The following is a 12174-nucleotide window of genomic DNA, read 5'->3' as shown; positions in this document are numbered from 1 at the left end:
ATGCGTTTTGTCGGCGGTGGAGAACTAATTTAAACGATGCTATGTTAAAGTTAGTGTAGGCAATTTATTTTAGAAGCATTTTTTCTCATAATTGTTGATGCTTTACATCCAGACCCAGTGAATAAATCTAATGTGCCGGCAAAAATAAAGGAAATTCAGATACTTGGGATGTTGCAGGACTAGGCCTACACTAAGCCCGTCCAATCGTCTATCTCCGGCCAAATTAATGATTGGACGGCCTACTTGTCTGTCTATCTACCTTGTAGACTGGGGGCAGATCTGCGTTATTATTTAAGGGGGGGCGACGGACGTGGAATTTCTTTCTTGAGGGGACAACAATAATATCACCAATATATATCAAATGATCTGCTGTAACAGACACAGCCATTAACAATATATGCGACGGTTCAGAACGGTTAGCCCAGACCTAAGGCTCAAATGTGTATTTGAAGTATGTCTTGATATGTATTTTGGGGCTTTCGATGTTGATAGAAAAATCAACCCACTTATGGTCATAACCTACGTTTATGACCATAAGTGATCCACTGCATGTACCACTAACGAAGAAAAGAGGATGTATATAACAATAGACAGTGACTCTGCAAGCACATGTAGAAAGTAGCATCTGGTCAAAATACTTCCTGTTTGATTAAAGTAGGTGTTAAGACTGACATGCTGACATTCAAAACGCACAGAAAGACCGAACACTCATAGGGGTAGGACGATAAGGAACTCTGAAAAAAGTTTGGACCAGAATATGGCTGAGGGGATTCACTCCACGCCCAACATGATGACAAAGGCCAGGAACACACAAGGAGAGAGAGAGGAGAGGATAGTGGAGATCTACGCTACCAGTGAGAGCCTCAGAGATCAACACCAGGACTATGTGGGGACAGAGGAGTCCTCCAATACTCTGGGAACAGTAAGGAGTCAGCAGCCAGACCCTGTGAGCCCTCCTAGGTGTCCGATCAGGGCTGTGGTGGTGCTTCTGGTCCTGCTGTCTGTTGTCCTGCTGGCTGGACTGCTTTGGTTAGCAGTGCAACACATGACCGTCTCGGAGAAGACCGTATGCATGGACATAGACGTGGAGCTACTTCACCAAAGGCTGAAGAATGTGACAGAGCAACACAAGACCGTCTTGGAGAAGACCGTGAGCATGGACAGAGACATGCAGCAACTTCTCCAAATGCTGAAGAATGTGACAGAGCGGAGAGACTCACTGCTTTGTAAACAGGACTGTGCAGGTGTTTGGTATAAGTTTGGTTGTAAATGTTACAGTTTTACCGCATGGAGCGGATCCTGGAATAAGAGCAGGGAGTTCTGTGTTGTCCACGGAGCAGATCTGGTGGTCGTGGACAGTAAAGAGGAGATGGACTACATTAACAGATGGCTCGGCGGTCACATCTGGCTCGGAGCGACAGATGAGGCCAGTGAAGGGATGTGGAGATGGGTTGATGGGACCGTCCTGTCAGTGGATAACCCCTCCTGGAGTGGAGGGAAACCTGATGGTAACAAGGAGAAGAACTGCTTAAGGAGGGTCTGGGAGCGGCCCAACATTGAATGGACAGATGAGAGCTGTGAAGACAACAGATATGGGATTTGTGAATACAATTTAATGAAATGATGGATGAAAACATTTCTTTGCCTGACTGATTTGATTCTTTGACAATCTTTTATATCTTAATGCCAACAGACATTTGTTGTTTTTTCTCATACTTGTTGAGTTCTGCCATTCGATCAGAGCTGTGATTGGCTGCAAGGTGTTATCTCCTTAAAAGGAGACGACATGAAGACTTCCCTGGTCACTGCAGGAGCTGTACATAGATGCTGTTCTTGTAACATTATTTTTTTAATGTTTCCACAGTTGCTCTCTGTGTTGGAGGCTGAGGTTAGGCGGTAAATAGTCATGACAGTCATTGGCTGGTTTTCAGTTGCTGCAAACCACACTAGTTCTCTATCTAGGGCTGCATTTGCTGCCTTGGCCTTTGTCCCCTCAGCTAATTAGTTAATTATTTTTCCATAGAAATGTATCTCAACTTTGTCACCATGTAGTGTGATTACTATAAAACACTTGTGTATAAATTATCTGTTTGTTCTACGGTGTTCAGAGCAACAGTAGACTTGGGTCCTTGTGTCTGAATCGGCTTGTAGGTTTGCACTAAGTTCTGCGTTACTGAATGAACACTTTTAAAGGTTCATATATATATATGCATTCTCACACATAGTCATTTGTAAATTGCATTGAATCTGTAAATGTAGTGTCCATTCAGCTGTGTTTGCTGTAGTGAATTGTACCTTTTATTAAATGTTGAAAATTAATATGTTTTGCTGATGTTTTATTAATTGGATTTAGTTTGGACTTGGTCCCTTTGAACAGACATTGTTCAAAGGGACAATGATATTTATTTTTTAATTTTTTTATTTACTTTTGGGACTCAATAGAAAATGGTTTAGTCTTTTAATCTGATCCTGGGTCGCTCAACTAGTGCCAGGGTTCAATTCCCTCTGGGGCCGCCACTGCTTAGAACAGTTACATATTAAATCTAATGTCTCAGTCACTCATGGATCTGTAATTATTGCAGTTACATTATTGTTAAGGCGCTTTGGATAAAGCATCCGCCAAATGATCGTACAAATCATTTCCTGCTACTGGGTCCATCTGTTCTATATATTCTTTATCACTTTTGCAGAGGGTTGAGTTTGACTTTGGTGTAGACGCGTGTTTTTCTATTCAATGTCAAAGTGAAACATTATCCAATGTGCAGTATAAACATGGTAATTCTGCAGCTGTTTAGGTCAAGGGTCATCGTCTATTATGTGGTACACCCGTTAGAAGTGATAGTTCATACGAAAAAATCTCCCCTTTGTTCTCCCAACCATCTAATTTGTTACCTTTTCTCTCCCGGCCTTAGAATGGACGTTACCGAAAACGGGAAGGCCTGCAGATGATCACAGCACACCCTCACAACAGCAGCCGCCGCCATGTTACCGTGGTAACCCTGGACCACGCCCTCCACGGAGGCGGAGGACTCGGGGGATGTGGGGAGCGTTCTCTTTCCGACGTCGGTTTCCCACGCGGTCACTTGGACACAAACACAACAGACTTTGAGCTCAGACGTTGTTGGATCTTCAATGTTTTTTTTATAATATACTTTAGCTTTTCTAAGCAAAGTTTTCACAAGATGCTTTTTTGTCGTTGGTGGAAAAACGAATTGAAGCGACCGATGCCATGTTAATGCTAGGATAGGCAATTTATTTTCGAAGCATCTTTTGGCTATATTCTTAACATCCCAAAATTAATGTATGAATCGAATGCTCAGAAAAAAGAAAGGAATAAAATGGGGCATCTTTAGATGTTGCAGGCCTATAGCCTACTAAGCTTGCCCAATCATTTAAAGGTTGGGTAGGTGATTTGCGAAACGCCAGCAGATTTTGAAAATACACAACTCAAATGGTCCTACCCCCTCTCCTTCAACGCTGACTCTGACTCCACCCATTCCAAGTACCTGGACGCGCAATCATGCACGAGCGCGAACAGAGATGCGCGAGAGCGAGCCATGCTAGCGTAGGTTTTCGTTTTACAACATGGCACTACATTCAGCTGTAAGTTGCACCCAGTACCGCGGGAAGTAGGAGTGCTGGGGGTGCTGCAACACCCCCTGTCCGAGGCCCTGTCTTATCACAGAAAACGATCATTTCTAAAAACTCCGGCCAAAGTGGAGATTTCTGAAAACGCCGGTTATGTGTTGTCGTGTCAACGGGGAGAAACGGGATTTTAGGTTCTGAAGCGTCACATTATGCACCAGGAAATGCTTAACGTCATGTGAGCGCCCGCTGTACCCTATTGGTCCGAATATAAACACAAACCCCATTATAAGACGACCAGTGCTTAATTTGAGGGGGAGCAAGGGGGAGCGCGCTCCGGAAGCTCTGACGCGCGCTCCGCCAGCTCTGACGTGCGCTCCGCCAGCTCCGCCACGAGCAGTATAAAAAAAAAATGCGCTGCGTAGCGGTAATCAATGAAGTACGACATAACATTGTGTGGGGAATAGGTACTTTGGCGCCCCGTGCTGCAGGCGTACACCCGTGTATAGATGGAAAGAAACCCTCACTGAAGTTCGTAGGTTCCCCCCCCCCCCCCCCCGTCAACAATCGCTACGGACCCCCCCCCCCCCCCCCCCCCGGTCAACAATCGCCGCACCCCGTCCTCAGCGCTCCGGGAGCTCCCACTGGACAAATTAAGCACTGAAGACGACCTATATTTGGAAAAAAGATTTGAAGACCAGATCCGTTTTTTATGAATAAATAAATTGTATTCATTGAAATAATGTACGAAAATAAAAAGGCATCGAATAAAACACTGCATTGCCACTAAACAGTAGTGCAAATAGGCCGTACTGATGTGTACACCAAAGACTATTCCTGACACTCCTCTGCCCCGCTGTGTTCGCTCTGGCTGTGGTCGCTCCGAACTGTTTCGGCCCGTGGCAAAGCGAGTCATCCTCGCTGCTGTCCAAGGCATTTTGAGACGCAGCATTTATTTAATGCTCATATGACCTAGTGCTGAAAAAAGGTTATATGAAAAAGTGTGAGGGTAGCGGTGGTGCGCTAAACTTGTTCTGTGAGCAGCTGGATGTGAACGATCGATTTTCAACTGTCCGCGCATGCACTGGTGTAATTGAGCTGCGCTGCTATAGGCCTACATCTTTTTTTATCAATGTAACGAGTTGCGAGTCTAGTGCAGGCTGAGTTTTTTTTTTTCCCAGCACCCCCTGCTGAGAATACGTTCTCGCTGCAATGGTTGGACCAGATGTTATAAACATTAAACGGTCACATAAATCATTACTATTTTTGGAAAATGTATGTTTGTTTCATATAATTGTATTGGAAGTCCTGGTTTTCACTAGGGTTGCCGCGGTGTGGACATTTTCACACCGAGTAATACACTCGTCTCCACACCGGTATTACCGAGTATAAACGGTATAAACTTTGAAACTAGGTCAACCGCCACACAAGCATCGGTTTTTAGACCCTTCTCGTCCTTCAGTTGCCGCCAACGTTCGAAAGCAGCGCCTAGGATTATTCTTGATTTCAGTTTTTCTCTTTCAGCGTTTTTATTATCAATTACTCTCTGAAAAAGAGTTTTCCTTCTCTTTGCTGGTGGTGGTGGTGGTGGTGGGGATGGTGGCGTCTTGTCTGCCATGGAAATTGTCTTCTACTGCTAGGTCCAAATGTGGATTAACTAGTTCCAGTAGCTACCGCAGGATAACAACAAACAGGAGCTTGCTTTGGGTCACGAGCTCTGGGTCACGAGTACTGCACGAAGGGGTCGCGCGCGGGGCGCGGGGGAGGGGGAGTGCAGTACGACCGTTTGATTGACGTACTTACTGTCCAATGCAACTCGGTGGCAATGGAAATGATTGGCTGGAGTTTTTCGAGCCCTGCCCGTTCCACAGATGATTGACTTGTTTAATTTTCATGTCAGTACTTCTAACTCAGTGGCTGTAAGCGGGTTATGATAAGGATTTCAAGTAATTTTGCAAAAATGGCCAAAAAAGCAAATCACCTATACAACCTTTAATTCGGGCAAAATTAAATTATTGGATGGCTTACATGTCCGTTTACCTACCTGGTAGACAAGGGCGCAGATCTGCTTTGTAACTTAGGGGGAGTTTTTTCTTCAGGGGACTTTCAATAGATGAATTGTTACTTTCAATTCATGATACCGGGAGTAACAAAAAAAGCGTGATACCGGTTGGCTGTAGAAGTCTGACACCAAGTGGTGGTATAAATTATCTAGTTCTGCGGTGTTCAGAGAGAAACGAAGACTTGTATCCTGTTGCAGCACTTCGACTGTTTTAGCGGCTACAAGAGACTGATTTTACAAACTGCACCAGTCTGACCCCTAGTGGTCAAACAAGACCTTGTCAATTCAAAATGCTATGTTTTGCGATACTGTAGGAACCCTTTCGAAGGTAAATAATGCTTATATGCATTCGCAAACATACAGAGTAAATTGCATTGAATCTGTAAATGTAGTGCCATTCAGCTGTGTTTGCTGTAGTAAATTTGACATTTATTAAAGCAGCTCTTGATTAATATGTTTTGCTGATATTTTATTCATTGGATTAAGTTTGGACTTGGTCCCTTTGAACAGACATTGACCTGATATCTAATTTACTTTGGGACTCAATAAAAAAAAGGTAGGTATTTTAATCCGATCCTGAGTTGCTCTAAGGCCCAAGTCTCAAATGTGTATTCGAAAAATGTCTTGATGTTTCTTTTGGTCCTTTTAATGTGTATCGAACAATCAACCTCATGGTGGTTATGACCATAAGTGATAGGCTGCATTTACCACTTACTAAGAAAACAGGATGTGTTTTATCATAGACAGTGAACTGCTGAAGGGTCAGAGAGAAGCCCAACTTTAAATGGACAGATTAGAGCTGTGAAGCCAGAAACTGGGGGCTTTGTGAAAATCATTTAATAAAATGATGGATGAAAACATTTCTTTGTCTGACTGATTTATTTCTTTGATTATTTTTTATATCTTAATGCCAACAAAACAAACATTCGTTGTTTTGTTTCATGCTTGTTGAGTTCTGCCATTCGATAAGAGCTGTGATTGGCTGCATGGTTTTTTATCTCCCTAAAAGGAGATGACATGAAGGCTTCACTGGTCACTGCAGGAGCTGTACATAGATGCTGTTCTTGTTACATTATTTCTTTCAATGTTTCCACAGTTGCTCTCTGTGTTGGATTCTGAGGTTAGGCGGTAAATAGTCATGACAGTCATTGGCTGGTTTTCAGTTGCTGCAAACCACACTAGTTCTCTATTTAGGGCTTCATTTGCTGCCTTTGCCTTTGTCCCCTCAGCTTATTATTTAATAATTTTCCATTGAAATGTTTCTCGACTTTGTCACCATACAGTGATCACTTGAAAAACACTTGTGTATAAATTATCTGTTGGTTCTACGGTGTTCAGAGTAACAGTAGACTTGTGTCTTGGTGTCTGAATGGGCTTGTAGGTCTGCACTTAGTTTTGCGTTACTGAATGAACACTTTTGAAGGTACATATGCATAAATGCATTCTCACACATACAGTAATTAGTAAATTGCATTAAATATGTACATTTTGTGTCCATTCAGCTGTGTTTGCTGTAGTGAATTTGACGTTTTATTAAAGAAGCTCTTGATTAATATGTTTTGCCGATTTTTCATTAATTGGATTTAGCTTGGACTTGGTCCCTTTGAACAGACATTGTTCGAAGGGACAATGATATGGATTTTTTTATTTTAAATTTACTTTTGAGACTCAATCGAAAATAGTTTAGTCTATTAATCTGATCCTGGGTCGGTCAACTAGTGCCATGGTTCAATTCCCTCTGGGGCCGCCACTGCTTACAACAGTTGCATCATAAATCGAATTTCAGTCACTCATTTATCGGTAATTATTGCAGTTACATTATTGTTAAGGCGTTTTGGATAAAGCATCCGCCAAACAATCGTACAAATGATTTCCTCTCACTTGTGCAATCTGTTCTCTAAATGTTCTCCATTAGCCTACTTTTGCTGAGGGTTCAGTTTGACTTTGATGCAGACACGTGTTCTTCTGTTCAATGTCAAAGTGAAATATCATAAAATGTAAACATGGTCATTCTGCAGCTGCTCATGGCAGGTCAAGGGTCCTCGATGTAGTATGCAGTCCACCCGTTAGTAGTGATAATACATATTAAAAAAGCAAACTTCCTCCTTGCATTTTTCTTGCATTTAATCTTAAGTTCCTTATTCAGTTGTTACCTTTTCTCCTCTGGCCTTTAGAATGGACGTCCACCAAAGCGGCAAGGCCTCTAGTCTAGACGATTACAGCACACCCTCACAGCGACACCAGCCGCCACCATGGTTACCGTGGTATCCATGGACCACACGCTGCACGGAGGAGGGGGACTCGGGGGACGTCAGGAGCGTTCTCCCCCCAACGTCGTTTTCCCACTCGGGCACGCGGGATGCAAACACAACAGACTAGCTCAAATGTTGTTGGATCTTCTCCGTTCTCCTGCTTTGGTTTCTATTCAAAGTGTTTTGTTTTGTAGATATGCCGACGTTTTGCACAGCAATAAAGTTTTCACAAGATAATGTGTTTTGTCGTCGTTGGAAAAACTAATTGAAGCGATGCCGTGATAAAGCTAGGGCGGGCAATTTATTTTTGTAGCATTTATTCTCATATTTGTTCATCCTTTACATCCAGACCCAATTAATGAATCTAATGTGCCGACAATAATAAAAAAAATCGGATATCATGGGATGTTGCAGGACCATACTAAGCCCGTCCAAGCTTTTATCTTGGGCAAAATGAATGATTGGACGGACTACTTATCTGTCTACCTAACTGCTAGGACGGGGCAGATCTGCTTTGTAACTTAAAAGGGGCCATGAACATGGACTTTCTTTCTGCTTTCTGCTGTAACAGACACAGCCATTAACAATATGCAACGGTTCTGAACGGTTTGCCAAGACCTATGGCTCAAATGTGTATTTGAAGAATGTCTTGATGTGTGTTTTGATGTTGATAGAAAAATCAACCTTACGGTTCTAACTATAAGTGATGCACTGCATAAACCACTAACTAAGAAAAGAGGATGTGTCTAACCATACAGTGACTCTGTAAGCACATATAGCAAGTAGCCTCTGGTAAAAATACTTCCTGTTTGATTAAAGTAGCCGTTAAGACTGACGAGCTGGCATTCAAAACGCACTGAAAAAAAAAACTAATCAGGGTTAAACAACTACAGGTTATTCAACTAACTCCATTGACAAAACAGAATCATTAGAAAAGAATGTACCTTATGTGAACCTGCGGAAGGATCATTAACGTTTTGCGTGGAGCCGTACCCCACACGGTCGTCCAACGAAATCAACCCCCTTACCCGAGGGTCGAGAAAATGTACACAGGGTGTTTTTTTTTTTTTTATACTGTGCAATACTTAATGTACACATCAGGAATTCACTTGGTGAAAAAATATGTTTACGGGGGTTCAAGAGGTTTGGCTGTTGATGGATTCAAGAGGTTTGGGGGTTCAAAAAAGTATTTAGGGAAAGTGTGTGTGTGTGTGTGTGTGTGTGTGTGTGTGTGTGTGTGTGAACCATGTATCCGTGTGTGTGTGTGTGTGTGTGTGTGTGTGCGCTCAGTGTGTGTTTTATTAAGGCTTAAAGATCATCTATTTTGGTCTAAAAACTAACCTGTCTCACGACGTTCTAAACCCAGCTCACGTTCCCTATTAGTGTGTATTAGTGTAAAGTATTTGAAAACCAGAAACCATGGATAAATAATAATACCCAGAATGCCCTGAAACAACGCACGGCTGCATATAAATTAGGATTGGAGACTGGCAATATGGATGACTACAAAGCAGCAGCATATAATGTGAGAAAGGTAGTGAAGGATGCCAAGAGGGAATATGGGGAGAAGATGGAATCCAAATTCCAGCAAGGAGACCTCAGGAGCGTATGGCAGGGGCTAAAAATCATGACGGACTACAAACGCCCGCCCCCCTCCTCGGGAGGTGCAAGTAAGGAGTTGGTGGATAACCTCAACACTTTTTTTGCACGCTTTGACACCTGCCAAGGGGCCATTGCACCAGGGAGGGAGAGCGACGGAGTAGGAGGGAGTGGAGGACCACTCGTTCTCTCTGAACATGATGTCAGGAGGACACTTAAGCTGGTGAACGCCAGGAAGGCTGAAGGACCAGATGAGATAGCGGGGCGGGTTCTCAAGGTTTGCGCCGACCAATTGGCACCAGTGTTCACGGCTATATTCAATCTGTCCCTGGCACAGTCCATCATCCCCATATGCTTTAAAAGGTCCACCATCATCCCCATACCCAAAAAACCTAGACCAGCCTGTCATAATGACTATCGCCCAGTTGCTCTTACCTCTGTGGTGATTAAGTGTTTTGAGAAGCTGGTCAAGGCCCACATCTGCTCTTCACTGCCCAACACCCTGGACCCTCTACAATTCGCGTACCGGCCCAACAGATCCACTGAGGATGCCATTACTCACATATTACACAGTGTCCTATCACACCTGGACAAGAGTAAGGGGAAAGTGCTGAACTATGTGAGACTATTATTTGTTGATTATAGTTCAGCCTTTAGTACCATCCTCCCCTCCACCCTCATCAAAAAGCTCAGGAGCCTGGGGCTGAACGACGCGCTCTGCAGGTGGATCCTGGACTTTTTAACAGAGAGACCTCAGGTGGTGAAAGCTGGCCGGCACACCTCATCCCCCCTCACCCTCAACACAGGGGCCCCCCAGGGCTGTGTTCTGTCCCCTCTACTGTACTCCCTGTACACCCACGACTGTGCAGCCATCGCAGACTCAAAAAGTTTGCTGACGACACCGTAGTGGTAGGCCTAATCCGAAATAACGATGAAACGGCCTACCTGGAGGAGGTGAGGTGCCTGACACAATGGTGTCTGAAAAACAATCTGCACCTCAACGCCAGCAAAACGAAGGAGATGCTGGTGGACTTCGGGAGGACACAGAAACGGGAATACACGCCTGTATCCATCAATGGGACCCCTGTGGAGAGGGTGGACACATTTAAGTACCTCGGTGTCCAAATCACAGATGATCTGACGTGGTCTACCCACCTGGACACCGTGGGAAAGAAAGCCAGACAGAGACTGTACCATCTCAGAAGGCTGAAGAAATTCAGGGCCTCCAAACCAGTCCTGCGGAGCTTCTACACCTGCACCATAGAGAGCATGCTGACTGGGAACATCACCGCTTGGTATGGGAACACCACCATTCAGGACCGTAAGGCTCTGCAGAGAGTGGTGCATTCAGCTGAGCGTACCATAGGGGGGAAACTCCCTAATCTAGCAGACATTTACAGCAAGCGGTGCAAGGGCAAGACCAGCAGCATCCTGAAAGACCCCAGCCATCCTGGCTACGGACTATTCTCCCTGCTCCGCTCTGGAAACAGATACCGCTCACTGGCGGCAAAAACTGAGAGACTAAGGAAGAGTTTCTACCCCCAAGCTGTGAGGTATCTAAATGGCACTGATTAAAGCACTTTGAGCAACTGCACTTATTGATATATATATTTATTTAAGTAATCCCCCGCTCCTTAGACTTTGTGCAATAACCTCTGACATATTGAATGCATTTACTGTTTTGTTATGTTGTTATGCATATATTTAGCATGGAGCCGACTGTGACCATTTCACTGCAATGTATTGTGTATGTGACAAATAAAATCTGAATCTGAATCTGAATCTGAAAGACCAAACACTCATAGGGGCAGGACGATAAGAAACTCTGAAAACAGTTTGGACCAGAATATGGCTGAGGTGATTCACTCCACGCACAACATGATGACCAAGGCCAGGAACACACAAGGAGATGGAGAGGAGGGTATAGAGGATGACTACGATAGCATTGAGAGCCTCGGAGATCAACACCAGGACTATGTGGAGATTGAGGAGTCCTCCAATACTCTGGGAAGAGTAAGCAGTCAGCAGCCGGACCCTGTGAACCCTCCTCGGTGTGCGATCAGGGCTGTGGTGGTGCTTCTGGTCCTGCTCTCTGTTGCCCTGCTGGCTGGACCGCTCGGGTTGGCAGTGAAACACAAGAGGAAGACCGAAAGCATGGACAGAGATATGGAGCAACTTCTCCAAAGGCTGAAGAATTTGACAGAGTAGAGAGACTCACTGCTATGAATATCAATTAATAAAACGATTGATCAAAACATTTTTGTGACTTCTTTATTTCTTAATGCCAACAGACGTTGGTTGTATTGCTTCATACTTGTTGAGTTCTGCCATTCGATAAGAGCTGTGATTGGCTGCAAGATGTTATCTTCTTAAAAAAGGAGATGACATGAAGACTTCACTGGTCACTGTAGGAGCTGTACATAGATGCTGTTCTTGTTACTTTATTTTTTTCATTGTTTCCACAGTACCTCTAGGTGTTAAAGGCTGAGGTTAGGCGGTAATGAGTCAACACAGGCATTAGCTGGTTTTCAGCAGCGTCAAACCACACTAGTTCTCTATCTAGGGCTGCCTTTGCCTTTGTCCCCTCAGCTAATTATTTCATTATTTTTTCTGTTGAAATGTATCTTGACTTTGGCGCCATGTAGTGTGATCACTACAAAACACTTCTGTATAAAT

General features: G+C 43.9%; 1 protein-coding gene across 1 annotated transcript; it reads left to right on the top strand.

Moving 5' to 3' along the window:
* The first annotated feature begins 757 nt into the window (after window positions 1-757).
* On the top strand, window positions 758-2091 carry LOC115532659 (CD209 antigen-like protein C). Its single transcript, XM_030342537.1, has one exon. It carries the CDS (start codon window positions 758-760, stop codon window positions 1622-1624), a length of 867 nt encoding a protein of 288 aa, XP_030198397.1. The 3' UTR covers window positions 1625-2091.
* Window positions 2092-12174: the final 10083 nt, after the last annotated feature.

This window comes from Gadus morhua, chromosome 19 (assembly GCF_902167405.1).
Source record: "Gadus morhua chromosome 19, gadMor3.0, whole genome shotgun sequence".
Classification (NCBI taxonomy): Eukaryota; Metazoa; Chordata; class Actinopteri; order Gadiformes; family Gadidae; genus Gadus; species Gadus morhua.
The sequence above is the reverse complement of the archived record's forward strand: the minus strand, read 5'-3'. Positions and strand labels throughout refer to the sequence as shown.

Bases quoted from the DNA above. Each gene is read 5' to 3' on its own strand.
- LOC115532659 (XM_030342537.1), top strand. From the start codon at position 758: ATGGCTGAGGGGATTCACTCCACGCCCAACATGATGACAAAGGCCAGG.